Source organism: Aphanomyces astaci (assembly GCF_000520075.1).
Source record: "Aphanomyces astaci strain APO3 unplaced genomic scaffold supercont1.34, whole genome shotgun sequence".
In the NCBI taxonomy this organism is placed as follows: Eukaryota; Oomycota; class Saprolegniomycetes; order Saprolegniales; family Verrucalvaceae; genus Aphanomyces; species Aphanomyces astaci.
The window spans coordinates 112,603-132,401 of NW_009798297.1; the positions used below are offsets into that span (position 1 = coordinate 112,603).

At 50.1% G+C, this 19,799-nt stretch overlaps 10 protein-coding genes across 12 annotated transcripts; 9 read left to right on the top strand and 1 right to left on the bottom strand.

Moving 5' to 3' along the window:
• Positions 1-228: 228 nt before the first annotated feature.
• Positions 229-1,149, top strand: H257_11459 (hypothetical protein). Its single transcript, XM_009838400.1, has one exon. The coding sequence runs from the start codon at positions 312-314 to the stop codon at positions 1,095-1,097; it is 786 nt and encodes a 261-aa protein (XP_009836702.1). The 5' UTR covers positions 229-311; the 3' UTR covers positions 1,098-1,149.
• Positions 1,150-1,343: 194 nt separating this feature from the next.
• H257_11460 (hypothetical protein) lies at positions 1,344-2,704 on the top strand (the record flags this gene model as incomplete). Its single annotated transcript, XM_009838401.1, has 2 exons — positions 1,344-1,898; positions 1,961-2,704. 2 exons carry the CDS (start codon positions 1,344-1,346, stop codon positions 2,702-2,704), a joined length of 1,299 nt encoding a protein of 432 aa, XP_009836703.1.
• A 55-nt stretch (positions 2,705-2,759) lies between these two features.
• On the top strand, positions 2,760-3,263 carry H257_11461 (hypothetical protein; the record flags this gene model as incomplete). The annotated part of the gene is made up of 1 exon (XM_009838402.1): positions 2,760-3,263. The coding sequence occupies one exon, from the start codon at positions 2,760-2,762 to the stop codon at positions 3,261-3,263; it is 504 nt and encodes a 167-aa protein (XP_009836704.1).
• A 146-nt stretch (positions 3,264-3,409) lies between these two features.
• On the top strand, positions 3,410-3,702 carry H257_11462 (hypothetical protein; the record flags this gene model as incomplete). Its single annotated transcript, XM_009838403.1, has 2 exons — positions 3,410-3,454; positions 3,508-3,702. The coding sequence occupies 2 exons, from the start codon at positions 3,410-3,412 to the stop codon at positions 3,700-3,702; spliced, it is 240 nt and encodes a 79-aa protein (XP_009836705.1).
• A 165-nt stretch (positions 3,703-3,867) lies between these two features.
• Positions 3,868-5,083, top strand: H257_11463 (hypothetical protein). Of its 3 annotated transcripts, none has more exons than XM_009838404.1 (5): positions 3,868-4,003; positions 4,077-4,224; positions 4,270-4,535; positions 4,617-4,745; positions 4,817-5,083. In XM_009838404.1, the coding sequence occupies exons 1-5, from the start codon at positions 3,881-3,883 to the stop codon at positions 4,829-4,831; spliced, it is 681 nt and encodes a 226-aa protein (XP_009836706.1). In that variant the 5' UTR covers positions 3,868-3,880; the 3' UTR covers positions 4,832-5,083. The 3 variants fall into 3 exon arrangements, with proteins under 3 accessions (XP_009836706.1, XP_009836708.1, XP_009836707.1); XM_009838406.1 differs by having other exon boundaries at positions 4,832-5,083; XM_009838405.1 differs by lacking the exon at positions 4,617-4,745 and having other exon boundaries at positions 4,832-5,083.
• A 73-nt stretch (positions 5,084-5,156) lies between these two features.
• On the top strand, positions 5,157-6,253 carry H257_11464 (hypothetical protein). The gene has a single exon (XM_009838407.1). The coding sequence runs from the start codon at positions 5,388-5,390 to the stop codon at positions 5,907-5,909; it is 522 nt and encodes a 173-aa protein (XP_009836709.1). The 5' UTR covers positions 5,157-5,387; the 3' UTR covers positions 5,910-6,253.
• Positions 6,254-6,721: 468 nt separating this feature from the next.
• On the top strand, positions 6,722-7,596 carry H257_11465 (hypothetical protein). Its single transcript, XM_009838408.1, has one exon. It carries the CDS (start codon positions 6,799-6,801, stop codon positions 7,519-7,521), a length of 723 nt encoding a protein of 240 aa, XP_009836710.1. The 5' UTR covers positions 6,722-6,798; the 3' UTR covers positions 7,522-7,596.
• A 1,440-nt stretch (positions 7,597-9,036) lies between these two features.
• Positions 9,037-10,527, top strand: H257_11466 (hypothetical protein). The gene has a single exon (XM_009838409.1). It carries the CDS (start codon positions 9,124-9,126, stop codon positions 10,183-10,185), a length of 1,062 nt encoding a protein of 353 aa, XP_009836711.1. The 5' UTR covers positions 9,037-9,123; the 3' UTR covers positions 10,186-10,527.
• A 1,527-nt stretch (positions 10,528-12,054) lies between these two features.
• On the top strand, positions 12,055-15,653 carry H257_11467 (hypothetical protein). The gene is made up of 6 exons (XM_009838410.1): positions 12,055-12,972; positions 13,541-13,683; positions 14,110-14,305; positions 14,970-15,047; positions 15,131-15,280; positions 15,384-15,653. Exons 1-6 carry the CDS (start codon positions 12,109-12,111, stop codon positions 15,600-15,602), a joined length of 1,650 nt encoding a protein of 549 aa, XP_009836712.1. The 5' UTR covers positions 12,055-12,108; the 3' UTR covers positions 15,603-15,653.
• A 564-nt stretch (positions 15,654-16,217) lies between these two features.
• On the bottom strand, positions 16,218-18,885 carry H257_11468 (hypothetical protein). Its single transcript, XM_009838411.1, has one exon. The coding sequence runs from the start codon at positions 18,795-18,797 to the stop codon at positions 16,281-16,283; it is 2,517 nt and encodes an 838-aa protein (XP_009836713.1). The 5' UTR covers positions 18,798-18,885; the 3' UTR covers positions 16,218-16,280.
• Between the last annotated feature and the right edge of the window lie 914 nt (positions 18,886-19,799).

Consider the following 19,799-nt stretch of genomic DNA (forward strand, 5'->3'; position numbering starts at 1 on the left):
ATAATTCTGTCGATAGGGACTCGGATGGTTATGGTTTTTTGATGTGATGACTGTTTTGCATCTTTCATCGTTTCGTACGACTTTGCCGAGTAATGTCACCAACCAATCAAATGTCCCCGTCACCCCATGGTGGCAACCCGCGCACGTGTTTTTGTGCTGGACACGCCAAGTCGTACTTTCATGGCGCCACGTCACGGGTGGACATAGCCACGTTGACGCCCTAGCTTGCCCCTTATCTCTGCCGCCATCTTGGATCGACGAGGCCATCCTCATTTTCCAATTCGTGCACCTTACTTTACACTAGCTATAGCATGGGCCGCAACGATCTCCCTGCTCCAGTCTCGGACGCCGAGTGGGCCCTCCGCGTGGATTTGGCGGCCGCGTACCGGCTCTTTCACCAGTTTGGCTGGGACGAAGTCATCTACGGCCACTTGACGTGCCGTGTGCCCAACGACGCCGCGGACGACGACGTCCAGAGCGCGCACTTTCTTATCAACCCCCTTGGCATCCGCTACGACGAGATGACGGCCAGCAAGCTCGTGACCATCGACATCAAAGGCAACTACATCAACCGAGGCTCCACAGGTTTGGACATCAACCAAGCGGGGTACGTTGTGCACTCGTCCATCCACGAAGCGCGACACGACATGCGATGTGTCATGCACTGCCACACAATCGAGGGCTCGGCAGTGTCGTCCATGAAGTGTGGGCTGCTGCCCATCTCGCAATTGAGCCACGTTGCGTTGAGCGGCGGCGTGAGCTACCACGACTACGAAGGCCTGGCTGTGTCTGTGGATGAAAAGCCTCGGTTGAAGGCGGACCTGGGTCCCGACAACAAGGTGTACATCCTACGCAACCACGGCCTCTTGACCGGCGGCCGGACCATCGCGGAAGCGTTCTTCTTCATGTACTACACCGTGTCCGCATGCAAGATTCAAGTCGCGGCGCTGTCGGCCGGGATCGACAACGTCAGTTATGCGTCCGACGAGGTCGCACGCAACTTTAAGCTTGGGCTCGCCCCGTTTATCAAGGCCGGAGTCGGCACCGAAATGTTTGAAGCGCTCAAACGCGGACTGGCACCAGAGTTTGCCACGTAGGAAGGAACTATAAACCATACAACCACATTGTACTTTACCGTTTATACCAGTACCTTTTTGTTGCCGAATGAACTCCCATGCGGTGTTGCTGATATGAAGAGGAACCTCTTGGTGGATCTTCAAGGCGATCTTGAACCGCCGTGGACAGGTCGGTCGTTGTGGTCCACAGCTTGAAATGTTGTCATCCGGATAAATGCTCCATAACGTTACCTGTGATAACGTTTTTGATTCTATTTGATCACATACATGGCGGCGATGACGATGCTATGGTGCGCAGTATATGGCGAAAAAACTATGTTTCCCGTGACGATCTTACTCGAAGATGCGTATGTGAGCGATCTTCAGAAGGCTATCATAACTGAGATGAAAGACGTGGACGTTCTCCCAGCTAAGGTGAAACTGTACTTGGCGCGGAAGCAAGGCGAGTGGCTACGTGGCGGCTACGACTTGGAAGCGTTCTTGCAATCTGGGGTCAGCTCCGAGTATCCGAAGATGCTACCCCTTTGGAAGCTCACGATGCCCGAGTTGTTTGGGTCGAACTTCGAGCCCGCAGTCAACGTGATTCATGTGCTGGTGGCCCTTCCGTCCGAACCACCGTCGAAGAAGGCCAAGGTGGACTCAAGTGGCGTTGGACTTGGCGGCTCGATTGTGGGAACCAACCACGCCCAACCACCACAAGCGACGTGGAAGCCTGACGTTCCACCTGCCTTTTGCCTGTTGAACGACGATATGTTTTTCGTCGATCGAGACGATGCCGTGAAGCAACTTCAAGAGATCCATCGACACACATACATCCGCGCCGTGTGTGGTCGTGGCCTTGATTGGGTTATTCCACTTGCCGATAACGTCGTGGGTTGGGCAAGTCATCGCTTGGAGATCAATACGTCCAACGGTGCCGCGACGCATGGAAGGATCTCGACAAGCCCACCGACTTCCATAAAACTCTGATGCGATGCCACACCGTGCGTCTCGTGTTCAAGAGTGGAGCGTTGGTCGAGTCATCGTTCGACGCTGTACTGATTCATTTGCTTGTCAGACAGCTCCGGGACATGTTTGAGGTGCCGCCGGCGATTCTGTCGACTCCACCGCCGTCTGTCGTTGATTTCCTCGAACTGTTGACTGACGAAGTGGGTCCGCTGTTCATTGCGCTCGATGAGATTGGCGCTGCGTTTACATGCGACTCGTGGACCGATTTGAAGAGTCGAGATCGTCTCATGGCGTTCTGCCGCGCCATTGTTGGAAACTGGCTGTTGATTCCAAACATGTTGTTGGTGCTGCTTGGCCGAGGCCCGTTCCTTGGCCTTGTTGGGAAAATACCGACCCAAGTGAAGATTCAGGCCAGCCCGTTCACAATCTTCTGTCGGCTAAGGCTTCGCCTCCTTCGGCAAGGTCCGATCAAGACCATCATGGCCAAGACATTTGTCGACCTTGACGGGACCGCCACGATCAAAGGTGCCTATGGACTGGAGGACGATCAAGTGGAGGCGGTGGCCCAGCACCTCTTTCAGCAAACGTGTGGTCACCCGCGGTCCCTCCTGATGGCGTTCACAACGTGTCAATCTTATGCGGAACTCATGGCGTACCATGCATGCACCAGTCGAGATTGAAAACCAAGCGTTGTTTGTTAGCGAATTGAGAAAATACAAGAAGGTCGTGACGGAGATGCTGACGGTGATCAAGTGTGGAGAATCGACGAACCTCACAGCTCAAGTCAAAGATCCCGGCGGAAAACTGATCTCGTTGGACCAAATTGCCAGCAACTGCTGTATTGCGTGGCAAGGAACTGTGGTCGAGGTGGATGACGTGCTCTTGACACTGGGTCTTGCCGTGAAAAACTACTCAACCGCCAAGGTCTCTCAAGGTACCCTTGCGAGTGAATGCGACAAGTTCAATCGCATGTTCGAGGGGTGTGCAGCCGAGCCGAAGCGCTTAAATGTGCTGGTGGTATGTGCAACCAAGTACGACAAGGGCTTCTCGGACGAGTTCGGCAATCGAAAGGCGATGGTGGCCCCAAGTGACGCCTATCCTAACATTGCGCAAGTAATTTTGCTGAATTTATCCACGCCAGACAACCGCGCGGAGTTTTTTTGCCTAAACGATGCGCCGGACTTAGCCTCGATGTTGGAAAAGCGCATCGCAAAAGTCGAAGTGGAATTCAACAACTAAGACCAACGAACCCCAAGTGCAAGTGCAGAGGTAGAATAATGCGTAGCAAGTGCACCTTCAACATTGGCTGAGTGGAAGTCATGACATGTATTAGTTTGGAAGGGTAGTTAGTGAATGGGCATTTGGTGGAGTCTACCTGCAACGGCATGTTCGACGCGACCGCTCGACACGGAGCAGCTGGCAGCGTTCGCGTACGAACTACCCCCCCCCCGCATACACACTGTTCCTCAAAGACGAGGCGAAGACCCGCAAAAAGAAAACCGTCAACCGCATGCTCCAGGCGTTGAGATCAGGGCCGACAAGCTGTTCCAAAGCCAACCAGGAGCCTTCAGCGAACGATGCATCGTCGGAGGAAGATGGAACTAGAGATGATGACGACGACGGGGATTTGGTCACGCAGCGCCATACTGGGACGAGGGCGACCTGGAAAACGAAGTAGAAATCCAAGTCTAACTTCCACGCCTCGAATGTGACCAACGTCGCGTTTGACGCCAACACGCTTTGAAATAGTTGCGTAGTACTGTACTACTGTACTACAGATGGACAGGTAGCAGTTACCTATCAGTTACAATATTTCCAGTTACAGTTTCGTTCGGGTTTCAGTGTTTCCACTTCTTATGTCGGAGGAGATCATGGCAGCTGAAGACCACGAGAGTTTGGAGGAGCACATGCAATTGCAGAGAGTCTTTCGTATTCTGACGATTGACGTTCCCGACAAGCGGTTGGCACGCAAACTGCAGGTCCGTCCAACTCATAGCAATCACTACCCAACAGACACGTTGTCTTTGGCCGCTTTACGAGCTCAAGGTGTAGGTGGTCGAGGCCAAGCTAGCCGAGCTGTATCACGCGTCATTGAGTGACAGCGTTGTGGACGCCAAGACCCGCGACCGACACCACCGCGAAGGCAAACGCTTGGAAGAGTGCAAAGCGGCGTACTTGGCTGAACGACACAAATTGCACGGTGCGTCCCTCCAAGTATAGTGCGTGGATGACGAGACGGATGTAGCCGGCGGACAGGACGACCGGCTCGCCACGCACCGCATCTCCAAGGACGTGCTGGCCGAAGTGCTCGAGAGGTTGGGCATGCCCGTGTCGGCGGCGGAAGTGGAGGATATGGTGTGGGAAGTGAACGACGGGCTGGACGGCGCCGTGTCGTGGGACGAGTACAAGCGGTCGTTCCTGCGGTGCAAACACGACAAGACGTATCTCGAGCCGACGTTGCTCTTCCACATCACGTGCTTTGTCATGTACGACCGCGACTGCAGCGGCAAGGTATATATATATATATATATATATATATATATATACATGGTCATGATACAGCATCACGCAGTAGATGCAATACGAGAATAGGTCTCGATGGACGATGCCATGCATATGTTGTTTTTGAAGTATGGTAACCACATGGAAGCGGAAATGGAAGCATTATTTGGCAAGCGCCTGCGGGACGACGAGTTTGTCATGACGTTGACGTTTCCGCAGGTGTGCAAGTTGCACCAATCTCATTGTATCCATGTGCATATTGGATCCACTACTCATTCACGATACGTAAGTTGACCTCCCATTAGTACGTCGAGGCGCTGGAACGCCGGCGGATTGATCAAATTGACCAATTGGGGGTTTGGGGCAAACTCGGCGCCGCCAAACGACACGCAAAAGCCGCTGCGACATTGTCGACGCCAGTGAAACCCCCCGTGTAGCAGCCTTCAATCCGTCACTCGACCTAGAAGGACTTCATTTGACAGTACTTATTTAGTATAGCGGTATACATCATCCACGTATGCAAACTTTTGTATATGGCGAACGTGGGAATACTGGTATTTCATGCATGTATCACTTCTGCAATACTTCAGCATCACTTGGCTACCGGTAGTAGATACCGTTCATTCTTGATGGAGCTACAACTATTATATGATATATTAGACCTGGTTATGTAGACTACAGGCTACGGGACATAAATGTTCGGCGCCTTGAGCGGCACGTGGCATGTTACTATGTATCTACAGCGACGATGTGCGGTGATCGTGACGGGCGGCCATGCTTTAGGTGGTAGTGTGTCGTGCACAGTTGGTTGTACCGGGCGTTTTTCTCGCATCTGTCATACTGACACCGCCGCAGGGTTTTATGGATGGCGGTGAGGATTTCATCAAACGAGTGAGTCGATGTGCCCCGGTCAACCATCGCTTGGGCCTGCACGTGCAGTTCTTTGCCGTGTTTGCAGCAAAACCGGTTGCGCTGGGCGTGCTTGGTGCATTCGGGAAAGCAGCACATGGTGAACGCAATGGTCATGTTGTCGCGCTGCTTGCACTGCAGTTTCCCCATCGCAATCAACAGCTTCTCGTGAGCCGTGCAGTGTCTGCGGCCTTGCCGCACCTTGAAGCACCCATCCGTGCGGCACGTGCGCGTGGATTGAGACCGCGGCGAGAGCTCGGCAGCGTCCAACTTGTCGGCATGCTTGAGACACATGTTGGATGCGATGTTAGCCTTGTCACGGCACCGTGGAAACCCACAAGGAATGCTCACGACATGGCGGTTGCAATAGAAGCCATACCCATGTACGACTTTGGCGGGGTGCTGGCACCTCGCAAACTGACAATTTTGCTGGGGATTTTGGACCAAGGTAGCATCGGTGGGAGGTGGTGTTGACGGAAGGGCATGTTGGATAGTAGTCCAGGACGATTCTTCTGATGACGTCAGCGAAACTGGATGGGACAGAACGAGGTGAATCGAGTCCAAGTTCACGTTGACGATCACATTAAGCTTGAAATCGTCCAAGGTATGCCACTGCAAGGAAGTGTCTAGCTTGTCCTGGAAAGCAAACTCATGCAAAATCGATGGTGGCGGTGATTGTGGCGGCGATAGCAAGCAATCTGCGTCAAGATACATGCTATCGTCGCATCCCGCTGGTGCGAACACGAGCCTTCGGTCCATCAATCTTCGTGTTGGACTGTGAGCCAAGGTTTCAAAGGTATGGATTGCGTGCACCTGAGGTTTGTAAACAAACCAAAATATCGAACACTTGATGTTCCCGTCGAAGATTTAGATCCGCCAATCAGCGATGACCAATACAAACACCAAGATACCAAAACCGTGTACTTTTTATAGTGTTGAGCTATAGTTTACACTATTACATACGTATAGGTCGCAGTGCGTCATGACGGTACCTCACGAAGTCGGACCCGTCCATTCCTATGCACTGAGCAATACTTTGTCTCACTCATGTGATCCAATAAGCTTACTGTACGTCCGTCCCATCCCCATCTCGCCACCGCTTTCATGCATGTAGTACGTATATATGCCCTGTCAAGGTTAACAGCCAAACGATCTTTTCAACGGCTCGCCATTTCTCGTTCTAGGAATTGAACCAATCAGCATGGATATGTAAAAATATGCCACCAATCAAATCGTTCGAACCGATGGGGTCAAAAATATACCCCACCACCCACTGTAGTGGTAGACCGACCTCCATCTTCTGAGGCCAGCCACTTGTAGCGCTGTGGCACTCACTCGTGCGTCTTCGGTGCTTGGCAACAACATGCAGATAACGTCAGACGTCCTGCGCCCTTCAGATGTGTCCTCAATCCAGCTGTACATCGTCGATCAGTGCAACCGACAAGGCAAGACCATGTACGTCATGAACGCTCTGCACTCAGGTACTCGGGCGAAGTGGGCTGTCGAGCACAGCTACTCTGAGTTTCTCAGCCTTCGAAACAAGCTGAACATGTGCATCAAATTTGCCAGACATCGATGTCCAGGCTGCGTGAGCTACTCGCGCATGTTGGATCGATTCCCATTTCCTCCAAAGAAGCTATTCCATCTCTTGAACGGTGTAATCGTGCAACGGAATCTCCAGCTCTCGCGCTTCATGGCCAACGTGATGTCACATACGTTCACGTCCACGCCCAAATGCAACTTATGCGGTGGTGCTGCATTTGACTTGACGAAAGCATTCCTTTTGGACGGCGCAACGTCCATGAACGGCGCATTTACCATGACCGCGATTGCCGACTCCTTGACCCCACGGGCCTTCTTCGTCGAGTATTGTCGTTCGGCGAGCAAAATTGAATGCTACAAAGGACGCACCATCGTTAAAGTGGTCCAAGTTCAGCGAATACCGCTGGCTGCCCTTGTGCCTCGGCCCCAGCCACCTTCGCCGTCGACGGCTCCAACCTCCGTGTGCGAAGACGAAGAGTTTTCAACGCTGGCACATATCCTCGACGGCGAACTTGGGCACATCAACAGCGTGTCCGTCGTCTAATCCCCCTCATTCCTGCTAGCACCACCGACAGAAGTGGCGCAACCTAATCCTATTTGAACATGATTTTGATTTTTGTAGCTTTCTGTATTTTGTTAATTATTGTCGATCTGAGACATCTTGGGTTTCGTATACTGTACTTCGAAATATAATTCAATACCTCAAGAACCCTGAAACCCAGGGGGGAAAACCTGTGGAACGTGTAATATAAATGCCAACAAAGGTTATGAAATATTGGAGGTTCTATGAAAGAACTACGTAGTGTGACTATTCAAGGAAATACTTGTGAAAACATCACATATTGAAAGTATTATACAGCATATGTTATGTTAAAACGAATCAGTAATTGCATGAAACAAGTACACTAGCTCAAAGTGATAATATTACTGAGCCGTACCCAATGCAATCTATGGCGACAGTTTGCATGCGGTGCTGGTGGGCATCGTCGTGCCGGAAGTGGACACTGTGGTCAAGTTAGCCAATTCGTTCGGGATTCCAACAACGACCTGCTCACCCCCACGTTTAAACTCAAGCGCCACGACGCCAACAGGGTGTTCTTACCCTCCCTCAACGTCTTGTACCCGCAAGTAGGATATCTTTTTTTCATAGATATGTTATAACCATTCAAGCAGCTGTCAATCGCTAGCCTGTATTGACAAGGCAAGTGGTGGAGTGCAGCACAGTCAACCACAGAACTTTTGCTATTCTGCCATTCAACATTCCCTCCAAGGTGAATACTCTATTACCTTTCATGGGTTTTTCGTTTATACCAGGGTGTGCAAAATCGAGGATTCACTGTGTCACGCGCGTTGCGCATGGTGTGAGTGCCACGTCCGTGAAATATCACTAACGTTACCGGTAACACTCTCCCCCTTAATCAACCATCGATACCACCACCTCATATACACGGCACGCTGGGGAACCTGCATGCCACTTCATGTGAAGCTTATACACGCACACCCACGAAAGAGAGTGATTTCTACGTCCACAACCATAGCGTTGGACAGCGGCAGAGTACTGTCCTACAGTAATAGATAGATCGATACTACTGATTGTACGACTAATCTGCGTACGTATTTCGAAATAGACTTACATTTGACAGGGTTTACTACTGTATGTACCGATCATGTACGATAGTGTACGTATGTATGTTGACGTACATTTGTTCAGCTTGGACAGAATGCCACGTGGTGGTACTGGTAGCACCAAGCCAAAGTCGCACCTTTTGTCAGTATGTATTCACCACAAACCAGTGCATTGAATCATACTTATGCGCTCTTGGCCTATTGACCAGCCAACGCCATGCCTAAGGCACGTACTTTTATGCAATATCTCCAAGAAAATGTTGCCTTTTGGAATCACCACCGATATTCTGGCGACACATCTCAGATGATGATGGGAGAGATGAGATGCCAAAACCGGCATGCATACAAATGCCTTGTTTAGGAGATTTACTTGACAAATAACGCACCTTCTGGAATTGGCGGCTTCTGTTGCGTTGAAATATTGCAAGGCAGTCACATCAAGACAAGTCACGGACTTGGAACGTCTCACAGGCCACCAGTTACTCCTCCGCCATCAGAAGCACCCACGAGAGAGAGCATCATGAAGACCAGTTCCACACCGCGTAGCTCGTTCATGTCAACTGCGTCCCCGCGAATGTCCTCGTCGCCATCCTTGAACCTCGACGATGTGAACATCAAGACGTGGATTCTCAACTCGAGTTTGATCGACAACATCACGTACTACCGCATCTTGGTTCGCCGCGGCTCCACGAACGTGATCCAAGAGACAAAGCGTCGGTACAATGACTTTCTCGAGTTCCGCGACAACCTCTTGGATCTATTCGAGGCCATGCCGACATGTCCTCGGTGCATGAACATTGCCAAGGCCGTCGCTGCGTTTGAATTCCCCAAGAAGCACTTCTTCTCGGCAAAATCCAAAGTCGTCATCAACTACCGTATGCAAGCGTTCCGCAACTTCATCTCGATGGTTGTGACCAAGGTGTTCAACCCGTCGCCGAAATGCCCGACCTGCGGCGGCCAAGTGATCACCCTTGTCCTGCGCTTCCTCTTGCGGCATGCCACCATCTTGCCCGAGAATCAAATCCCCCGAGACATGCCACGACATACCATAACCACCCCCAGCTCGACCCGGAGCGACGCGACTGCTGCAAGCTTCTGCAACTTTCCTCGCTCAACGTCGGCGCCCATGTCGAGTCTGCGCGGGAGCATCACAACGTCGACGTCATTGTCGAATGGTCCCGCTGCATATCCCTCTTCTGCGCATCGTCCGCTCGTGCATGCAGCGTCCGCTGGCGCGCTGCTTCCGTCGAGCACCCTCACGGCGGCGCCGGCGTCCAAGTTTTCATCCTTGCAGCGATACTCGGTCCCGCAGGAAGAGCAAGAAGATATGTATGACGACTTTGATGAAGATATCACGAAACAAAAGCAACTGGTGCGCCCTCCGGCCACGTTTGACAGCTTTTTGCACGACAAGGACAGCAATCGCAGCTACTCTGCTGTGTCTGATGACTTCGACGATCTGCATGCTGATGGGACGACCTCAGCGACTGCTGGCGCCGTTGAACAGCCCGAAGGCGAACGCACCAGCGACAGCTCGGACGACGAGATTGAAATGACCGGTGTCTTCACCACGATCAAGTAGGAACGGGGAAGTGTTACATGTGGCCTAAGTTATTTACATGGTATGCATATAGTTGTGCAAGTTATAGTGAACAAAAAGTCTGGCGAATGTTTCCAGCGTAACTTGTACTATAACTCCTCGAAGTACTTGAAGAGGTTTTTGACCACTTGTATCTCAGTCAAAATAGGTTATTGCCTTGATAATACTGGGTATTATACTTCGATGTAGAGAATTTCACTAGAAATCCGATGTTACTCCTTCGAGAGTCCTAATTAGAATAATTCGAATATCTTGTTATGGTCAAAACCGATCAGGCATGATGCTCAAGTTTCACTGTGCTTCCGTATAATATCTGTAAACCTAATCTAACTGTAAGCTTAGTACTGTATACCTCGAAGTAGGTTATAGACTTTTCTGGTTATATGTAGAGGTTTGGGTGGAGGAGATCTATATTACCTGTACTACAGCAAATATGATAATACCTGTATAATATAATAATAATTGTACGTGTAACCGGTAAACCTATCAATCATTTCCAATCGGAGGTATTATTAATAGGACTGTAACGTTATTAATACTAGTACTACGGAGTATCATACTACCAATATTGAGGAATCTATCCCAGAAAGAAAAGAGGAATGATGATCAATTATATTCACTGCTCTCATCAATAAGTTCTGATAATTCTTATCTGTTCTAAGGATGGCACTAACTGTAACGTTATACTAGTACGTATAGATATTACAGGAATACACGGTAGAGGTTTTGGTACGCTACGTGATACAGTGGAATTATGCCAAACTGCGTAACGTTAAGCTTATTACAAGCTTACTGTTAAAATAGGTTACCAGTATCAGTAGGACACTGGTAATAATAGTAATAGGTACAACTCATATTAATACGTGTTTTATTTGCTGTTATTCAATGTTTTAGGGCCCTCTGGTAACATGTAAAATTACTACGTAGTACAATATTCTGGCCCAAAACGACATTTTGGGGCCGAATTCACAAAATCTGATAAGACTTGAAACATGTCTTGCTTGAAGAGCTTTAACCCAAATATATGAATTTCAAGTGGGATCTACACTTTGAGGAAGTCCAAAACGCCATATTAAAAAATGGTCCTTTTACCTCCGTATCGAAAATGGCATTTTTCGTTTATCCCATTTTGGCGGAAAGTGGAATATTATTTTTGAAATGTTACCAGACGCACCCTTATTATTATACAAATTACTATTAATAGTACTGACAAGTATTATCAAATTTTGATTGTAGAATGGTTTTAATACGTATGTTTTTTATACTTAATTGTTGTATGCAATCTACTTGGAACTGCCCTAAAAACCTAAATGCTACTGTACTTGGAACTGCCCCTTAAACAAAAAGAGGTAAAAAAGTAGGAAACTGTACTTGGAACAACTTTTTCATTTGCTAAAAATATAGACTGGGAACAGTCCCTTATGGCCTGTTCGAAGTAGTTTCACCCAAATTTGGGATTCTAATGCTATTTGATGATATGACTCGCGAGTCATTTGATCTCATTTAAGCTTGTACAAACTATACAATACAATGATTAGTGTATATGTGGTTTTGCCCAATACGGAGGTACTGGGCCGAATCAAACGTTTGGATTGGCAGAAATTCGACATGACGTGATTTGATTGGCTTAGGCGGTTCTCTGAGGGCTCCAATTTACTGTTAGACAATATACGCGTGTGTTTTTTAATACGTAGTACGTTACAGTAACCACAATACAGTATTAATACTAACGTTAGTCGAAAACTGTGATCATAGTCCTAATTATTTCTTTGATGTGAGCGAAAATCCGAAATTAAACCCAATCCGGCAGTTTGAAGCTTGAAATAAGGAAGAAGGTATCATAAATCAGGAGTTTGACGCAACAACACTCGATCCTTCATCCTTGAAGCAATATATATCAATCACATGGAACGCGTGTACTCGGCGGTATTTGGTGAAGATGCGCAGAAAGCAGCTTTGATTCATGAGACCCAGACCAAGCACACGGAGTACATGGAGTCACAGCACTATGAAGATGTCGGCCTTGGCATCGACAGCGATGACCACGACGCATCGTGTGAAGTGCCCGTCCAATCGCTCACACCGGAGCTGCTTGAGCAACACAACCTTCAGATGCAACAAGGTCGGTATCACGACCACTCGCTACCTCCCTCTCCGCCGTCGCATCCTCTTGCATCGACATCAGCAGCAACACCAATCCGTCGACGACCGTTGTCAAAAGATGGGTCGCACGCCACCGAACTGTCCGAGCTCGGGGGTGCGTTGAAAGCCGGTGCCCGCGCATTTGTCCTGGCGTATGGCGCGAAGGCGTTCACGGCAGTGCTACTTGCCTCTCGCAAGTGGGGCGTCGATGACACCAACTCGTACGCGGACGCGCTGCGACTCTTGTCTCAGAGCGACACGCTCCGCTTCGGTGGGTTTGTCGGCGCCCTCGTCGGTTCATTCCGCGGCACCGAAGTCCTGTTAAACTACGTGCGCGGTCCCTGTGCCCCCGACGATGCCACGCACAAAGCCATTGCCGGCGCCGTGAGCGGCCTGAGCCTGTTTCTGGACACGCCGTCCCGTCGACCTGTGATCGCCCTCTACATATTCATTCGCATGCTCGACATTTACCTTCGCCATGCCCCGTGGCAGGCCAGGCTTGGCTTGGACGACTTGCTCCTCCGCAAACATCCGGTACTGACAAAGTACACGACGGAGATTCTGTTTGCGTTGGCCAACGGTCCCATCATCTACGCCGCCGCCTACAACCCGCGCCTGCTGCCCCAGGTAAGCAGTAGTCTTGAAACGTATTGCACGTGCTAAAGCAGGTAAATTGTATGGCCGCCCTACATACACACATGTAGGGCGGCCATATGTACTAGATGGGGCTACGTTTTCTCTTCTTTTACATTTATTCACATTTAATGTGGGTATACTAGTATTTTTATTGTGCTTTCGAGTGAAATTTCGTGTTGTCGCATGGTTTCTCGTTGGAATTAAATCGATGTGATTGGCTACTTCAGATGAGCTCAACATTATTAGCCAATCAAAACCTTCTCAATGAAATTCAACCAATCAGATCGATTGTGAATGGGTTTGGTTGGCGCGATTCGATTGCACCCCCTCCCCAAATTTGTATCAAATTGACAATATTAGAATTCATATGAATGTCCATGGCAACAACACTCGCACATGCAGTACTTCAAAGTACTTCAAAGTAGCATGATTCTGGCTTGTGGGATAGTTAGGTATACTACTATTACTACTATGATTACTACTACGACTACTAGTAATATTGGAGTGTTCGATGCGACGGCGTTGCACCTGTTTGATATTGATTCTATTGAACACTTAGAGCTACTACAACTTTATCCTAAACGCAGGCAAGTTGACCCACCATGGCACGGATTATGTCCTGCGACGTCGGTACCGCGGCGAGATTGACGCTGTGACAAATCAACTCGTCGAGTTCACACCTTGCCAGCCCCACTTTCACCGGTACCAACTGTATTGCTTCAGACGTCGTTTGTGTTAATTTCAGCATGTATCGATGTCGCTTGGTACCATCTAGTAGTTCATACAATTTTCTATACTTAAGCTATGTCCAAAGCAATACTACTTGCTGATGGATGGTATTGTCGTTTTGCCCAAAATTTGGTTGACTTTTGTGCTGATTTTTTGCCAAATCTATCGAACGATTCTTTGTACGGACTTTTGTATGTAAAGATGGTATAATCGCACTAGTTTCATTCACACACTACTTCGATGTTGAATTGGGCGAAGAGTGGATTTGATTGGCTACTTGATTCGTGTTCTGGGTTTTGATTGGTCGATCTTTGGTTGTGTGTTGATTTGGTGATTCTGCTCATTCGATTGAGCATCCAAACACTCCAATTTCGAATCGCCTTGACAATATGGATATAGGGAATCTTGTGTAGTGCACACTGTCAAGGACTGGCTCACGGACGGCGTCGTGCGCGCCGCTAGCTTGTACATTCCCGTGCACTTTACACCGTTGTTGCTGTTCAAGCACCGCCAATTGGTGGCCACGCCAGCCACGACCCTCTCCCAGACCGCTTTTGCTACCTTCCGGTCGTCCGCGTTCTTGTCCTCGTACCAGGTACATACATGCTCGTCGTCCGGTAGTCGTTCGACCCTTCTAAATCCGATACATATTGTGCATTTCACCTACATTTGGACTTGGGAGTCAATTTGCCCAATAGCTTTCGAATCTATTTGTTTCAAATTCAGCTTGTAGAAAAAAAATACTATACTACTAGTATACAACTATTCGTATTTGTGTGGTTTTGCCCAATGCGGAAGGGTCAAACGTTTGGATTGGCAGAAACTCAGCAGCAGAACGTGGTTTGATTGGCTTAGTCATTCTCTCAGTACATTCGATTCTGGTGAGGGCTCCAGTTTCGATTTGACAATACTACGCCGCCTTGGTGGTCATATGAATCCCAAGACTGACAGGATATTGTCCTTCTCACACAAATTCGGACTGTTCAAAAGTGAAACCGTTTTGAATGAACTACTTTGCGATATATCTTGTATTCACTATAGTACAGTGAGTTGAATGTGCAACAGTTTTTTTCTTAGAAAACGTCTTGATTGGCTGAACAATTTCAGAAATCTTGTAAACGGGGGGTTTAGAATGGATTTTGATTGGCTAGTTCAATCCATTTGCCAAGTCTATTCGATTATTCTTATGGCGACTACTCCAATTATAATACGAACCGACTTGACAATATACGTGGATGTACATGTTGTGGATATTCTAGGCGCTGGTCAAAGTGTTTCTTTGCGCTGCTCGCAACATTTGCCAAGAAGACTATGCACTGTCGGCACTCGGGGGCGGCGTACGTTGTTGTTATTGACATGTTGTTTCGACACATATATATATATATATTTATGGACATATATATAAATATATGTATGGTAGTTTGTCGCGGGGTTGAGTTTATTTTGCGAAGACCCCAAGCGCCGCAACGAGCTGATGCTGTACACAGCCGTACGCAGCCTCGACATGCTGTGGGCGATGGTCAAGCAGCACAAAACCGTCGCCGTCCCCCGATGTCTTCGACACTTTGACGTACGAAATCCAGATGCAGAGGATATATATATATTTATATATATATGCTAACTTGCCTTTGGTTGATTCGGAAAAGGGATATATATTTTCAGAGGGGTTGTAGGTGCTGTTCTTTTGCGTGTCCATGTCGGTGATTCTGTCGCGACGCCCGGAACACATCAAGCCCACGTATTTGTCGTTGCTGCGGTTCATGTTTGGCCCGGCCGTGGTGATGATGATGTCACCCCCCGACGAAGCAAATCACCCGCCAAGTCACACACCACAGGACGACAAAGATCGTCAACATCCCCCACCCCCACGTCATACAGTATTGATGCTGTAATTACATACGACGCAAACAGAATTAAACTATTGTGGATTCGATACGAATTTCCAGACCCCGTCGAATCGAATCACGAATCGACGCTATTGGCTAATCCATTTTTTAGTGGATTTGATTGGCTCTTGCAGAATGGACAAGTATATTCAACCAATCAAAACTCGAGCGAGATTCAATATTGATGACTAGACAAACCAGGCGAATTTTGCAAGTTTATAGCGAATTCACAATACCTTTTCGTTATATCTTGGATGTCGTTGTCAAGACTCCATTTCCAGATACAAGTGGGAACCACTGAGACGTAAGTACACCGTCGAAAACAACGATATAACGTTAATAATGTCAACAACTCGATATCCACTTTGTGAGTGTCGACCAAGAATGCTCGCTACTGTTTACTGGCAGAGGAGTTACAGGACGTACATCAAGCATTAGGACAAACGGATACATCTGTCGAGGGGTCAATATATATATATATATATATATATATATATATATATATATATATATATATATATATATATATATATGCTTGCTCCTAAACCACTAACTTACAGTCGTACGATCACATTTCTCCCCCCCCTGCATCAAACACGTCGACCCGTCCTGCACATTGACTTGGTATACAAAAGTCGTCTTCTTTTTTGCATTAAAATCACATACATGTTGATGTTGGACACGTTACAACGACAGCTTGTGTCCACTGAGCGTGGTAAAGTGTGGCGACGCGGCCGTGTTGTTGTGGGCGTTGTTTTCCTTGGCCAACGATGTGTTTCGGTGGTGTTGGTGGTGGTGGTGGTTGCCCAGCAGCGGACACACCATGTCGTACAAAGCACAGAGCTTGCAGTGGTCCACTGGGCCATCGTGCAGCACGCAGTGACTCGCCTTGGTCGCGTATTTGTAGCACTGCGAGTGGGCGCAACGAGGGGCGGACGCGTGGCGCACGCACGTGGTGGGGTTGGAGCCCAAGATGGCCACAGTACACCCGGGGACGGCGCACGAGTTGTCGAGGGCGTGGTCCGTGCACAAGCCAGGCACGGCAACCATTTCCTCGCAGTGGGGGGCCACACACAGCGTCGCGTTCGAGTGCAAGAGGCACAGCGGGGCCTTGGTTACGGTTTGGCAGTCGTCAAAGTTGCACGCCCGGGTCGGCGGTGAGAACGACGACGCTGTCGCGTTGGGGGGCGTGGTGGCTGCACCTGCCTTGGCCGACGACGAGTCGGCGTACGCAAACGACCCGCTGGCATGCGGCGGGGGCCACGCAAAATGATCCGATGCCGACGGGGGAGGCGGTGGCGGGGGGGAAGGATGGGGTCCTTGTGGTTTGGCATCGAACGACGACGACGAAGACGACGATGCAAACGTGGACAGGGGAAAGTGCACGTGGGGCGACACCCCCAGACACATCTCGCACACGCCTTTGCCCAGCACTTGGCGGGAGCACGACGGATTCGCACACGTAGACGACGCGCGCGACGACGGATACGGCGCGGCCGCGTCTTGGAAAAACGCGGCGGCCGACGGCTCGTTGTACTCGATGAAGCCGTACCGAGGATAGGACGATGCCAGGGGGTGGCTGTGGTGGAGTTGTTGGTGGCGAGACGCCGATGTCGGCTGGTACGACGAAGTCTGGTCCCAGTACGACGTCGAGGTATTGGACGCAGGCTGTTGGTGGCGGTGGTCCGATGGATGCTGCTGCTGTTGCTGCTGCTGATGGTGGTGGGGGTGATTGGGGTGATCGGTGGGTTTCTTTCCGTAGTCGTCGTGTAAGCTCAATTCGTCGGCGTACAGCTGGTGGGGGTGTTGTTCCCGTGATTGTTGCGAAAGATGATGCTGCTGCTGCTGCTGCTGATGCTGTTGCTGTATTTGTTGTTGCTGACTAGCGTGGTGGTCGAGAAGATCGATCATGCCCGACGAGGCGGACGCAGCGTTGGACGCACCAGGGGTGGCGAGTGGGTTGTTGGTCAAGTAGTCGGGCTTGAGCTTGCCGGAAGGTTGCTGCTTCAACGAGCTGCCCGAGCCAGTATTGCTGTGGGCACTTAGTTTGGAGGCGGCTTGCTTGCTGCCGGATTTCTTTTCCCGCTGCTCGTAGTGCGGTTGGCACAGCCAGTTGCAATACACGGCCTGCGTGCATTGGGGCTCGGAGCAGAACTTGAGCACCTTTTCTTTCGACGTGTCGGACGAGTGCAGCGCCAAAGACGGGATGTCTAGCCCCTTCTCCGCCTGGCCGCGCAAGTGATAGTGCGTCGTGCAGAGGCGGTCGCGCTGGGCGTTCTTATCGCAGTCGGGGTGCGTGCACCGTCTCAACTCGCGCTGCAGCGTCGCGAGTGCTTCGTCAAACGTTTGCGTCGTCTGTTGGTTTTCCACGAGCTGTTGAGCCTGCTTGATCAAGTCGTTGCCGTGGATGCGACACAGGTGGTTTCGCTGCGAATGTTTGCCGCATCCGGGAAAACAGCACATGGTGTACGCGCTGTTTAGTCGGCGTTTGTTGATGGCATGGGGCAGCTGCCCCGTGGCCATCATAAGCTTCTCGTGACCACGACAGAACCCCCGGCCTTGGTCGTTCTTGAAGCACCCCTTCGTCCGGCACACGGGGATGCTCTGGGATCGCACGGCCAACGCCTCGTCCAGCATCGTCGTGCCTTGCTCTTGGTGCTTGGCACATCGGGTGCCATTCGTCGGGGCCTTGTCCCGGCAGCCAGGAAAGCCACACGGGAACACAACCGCATGCCGATTGCAAAACACGCCGTAGGACTGGCTCACTTTGGCTCGGTTGGGGCAATCGTGGTACGAACACTTTTGAGCCGACGCGTCGCCACTCAGTTCAATCGTCGCGGTTGGAAGGGCGTCCAAGGTCTGGGGCAGCGCCGCTTTGGGTCGGCTGTTTGGGCCCGACGACGAGGGCTTCTTGGCCGGCACTTGAGGCGGCGACGTGGGAGCGGCGCTTGCTCGAGCTGACGCAGGACGGTTGCGACGGGGACGAGCGGCGTGGACGCTACAAGTGGTGTCTGGAGCGGTCACCGCCACCTCACAAGCTATGGCTTTGCACGTGAACGATGTCGACGACGCGCCGTCGCTACTACCTCTGCCGTCGACGGACGACGAGCCATCACCGCCATGATGTTGTGACGGCGGCAATTCGGTCTCGGTCTTGGCCTCCACGGCACCGCTGTGATGATGGTGGTGGTGATCTTCCATCAACCTAACTGACCACGACGACGACGACGATGTCTGCGAGCCAAGTCACACAATGAAACGACCACGTTGCTACTTTCTATGACCAAACTGCGACTCATATTTTATTGTAAGTGAAACCAAGTTAGGCACGACCACCATACAAACAGCAAGATAGAATCGTAACCTGGAATAAATATATCAGCCGCGACCAACGTTCCGGTCCCTTGCACTAGCGCTCACGGTTACAGTGTGTCCTCTGCGGTCCTTCGCACTTCACAACGTCGTGGCCTTCTATGGCCTGCGATGGCCTTGATGACTTCGTTAGATAGTGGTGTCGACAGCCTTTCTACGACTGTGCGAACTTCCGAACGTGGCTAAGACCGTAGGAGATGATGGCTTGCGCCGTCGGCAGGCATTTGGCGTCCCTAACCCAGTGTCTCAACAGTGGGTGGTGGCTGTATCATGAAGCCATTTTTATAAAATAACTTGCATTTTGTATTCCAATTGAATTAAATGAACTGCGAGGGGGAAAACTTCGAAGTACCGCACTGTATCGTTACAAGTGACTGGTCCTTCTCGGCCGCAGATTGGTGGATTCCAGCACTGTCACGTTTGAAAATTCGAAATTTGAAGTGCAAACTCGACCAACGAGGAAGGTGGGACGGCGTTAGTGATGATGCCAATGACATGCAATGCAGGCATACGATGACCCAAATGATAAATCGACCTCACATTGGTCTGTGATTGTGGTGAACTTCTCTTGCCCCCCCCAATGCTCAAAGCTCGACGCCCATCTGCTTCGAAGTACAGGAGCTGTATCACACGTGTTACAGCTACCAGGGGATCGACTCGTTGCAGCCCCACATCCCCAAGAGTTGTGTGGTACAAAATGTACTGTGTGGAGGTACCTAATGATAGTACTCAAAACCTACGTACTGATGAATTTGTGCACAGTATCAGCAATGACGACTGCAGACAGTCGCGGCTTAGGTAGATACAAGTACCGGTACACTCATTGGTGGA

What these genes read in the sequence shown, in the direction of transcription:
- H257_11459 (XM_009838400.1), top strand. Translation starts at nt 312, where the DNA reads ATGGGCCGCAACGATCTCCCTGCTCCAGTCTCGGACGCCGAGTGGGCC.
- H257_11463 (XM_009838406.1), top strand. Translation starts at nt 3,881, where the DNA reads ATGTCGGAGGAGATCATGGCAGCTGAAGACCACGAGAGTTTGGAGGAG. An exon ending in GGTTGGCACGCAAACTGCAG is followed by an intron (nt 4,004 to 4,076) that starts GTCCGTCCAACT and finishes CTCAAGGTGTAG; the next exon opens with GTGGTCGAGGCCAAGCTAGC. An exon ending in ACCGCGACTGCAGCGGCAAG is followed by an intron (nt 4,536 to 4,616) that starts GTATATATATAT and finishes ATACGAGAATAG; the next exon opens with GTCTCGATGGACGATGCCAT.
- H257_11464 (XM_009838407.1), top strand. Translation starts at nt 5,388, where the DNA reads ATGGATGGCGGTGAGGATTTCATCAAACGAGTGAGTCGATGTGCCCCG.
- H257_11465 (XM_009838408.1), top strand. Translation starts at nt 6,799, where the DNA reads ATGCAGATAACGTCAGACGTCCTGCGCCCTTCAGATGTGTCCTCAATC.
- H257_11466 (XM_009838409.1), top strand. Translation starts at nt 9,124, where the DNA reads ATGAAGACCAGTTCCACACCGCGTAGCTCGTTCATGTCAACTGCGTCC.
- H257_11467 (XM_009838410.1), top strand. Translation starts at nt 12,109, where the DNA reads ATGGAACGCGTGTACTCGGCGGTATTTGGTGAAGATGCGCAGAAAGCA. An exon ending in TGCCAGCCCCACTTTCACCG is followed by an intron (nt 13,684 to 14,109) that starts GTACCAACTGTA and finishes ATATGGATATAG; the next exon opens with GGAATCTTGTGTAGTGCACA. An exon ending in CGTTCTTGTCCTCGTACCAG is followed by an intron (nt 14,306 to 14,969) that starts GTACATACATGC and finishes TGGATATTCTAG; the next exon opens with GCGCTGGTCAAAGTGTTTCT.
- H257_11468 (XM_009838411.1), bottom strand. Translation starts at nt 18,797, where the DNA reads ATGGAAGATCACCACCACCATCATCACAGCGGTGCCGTGGAGGCCAAG.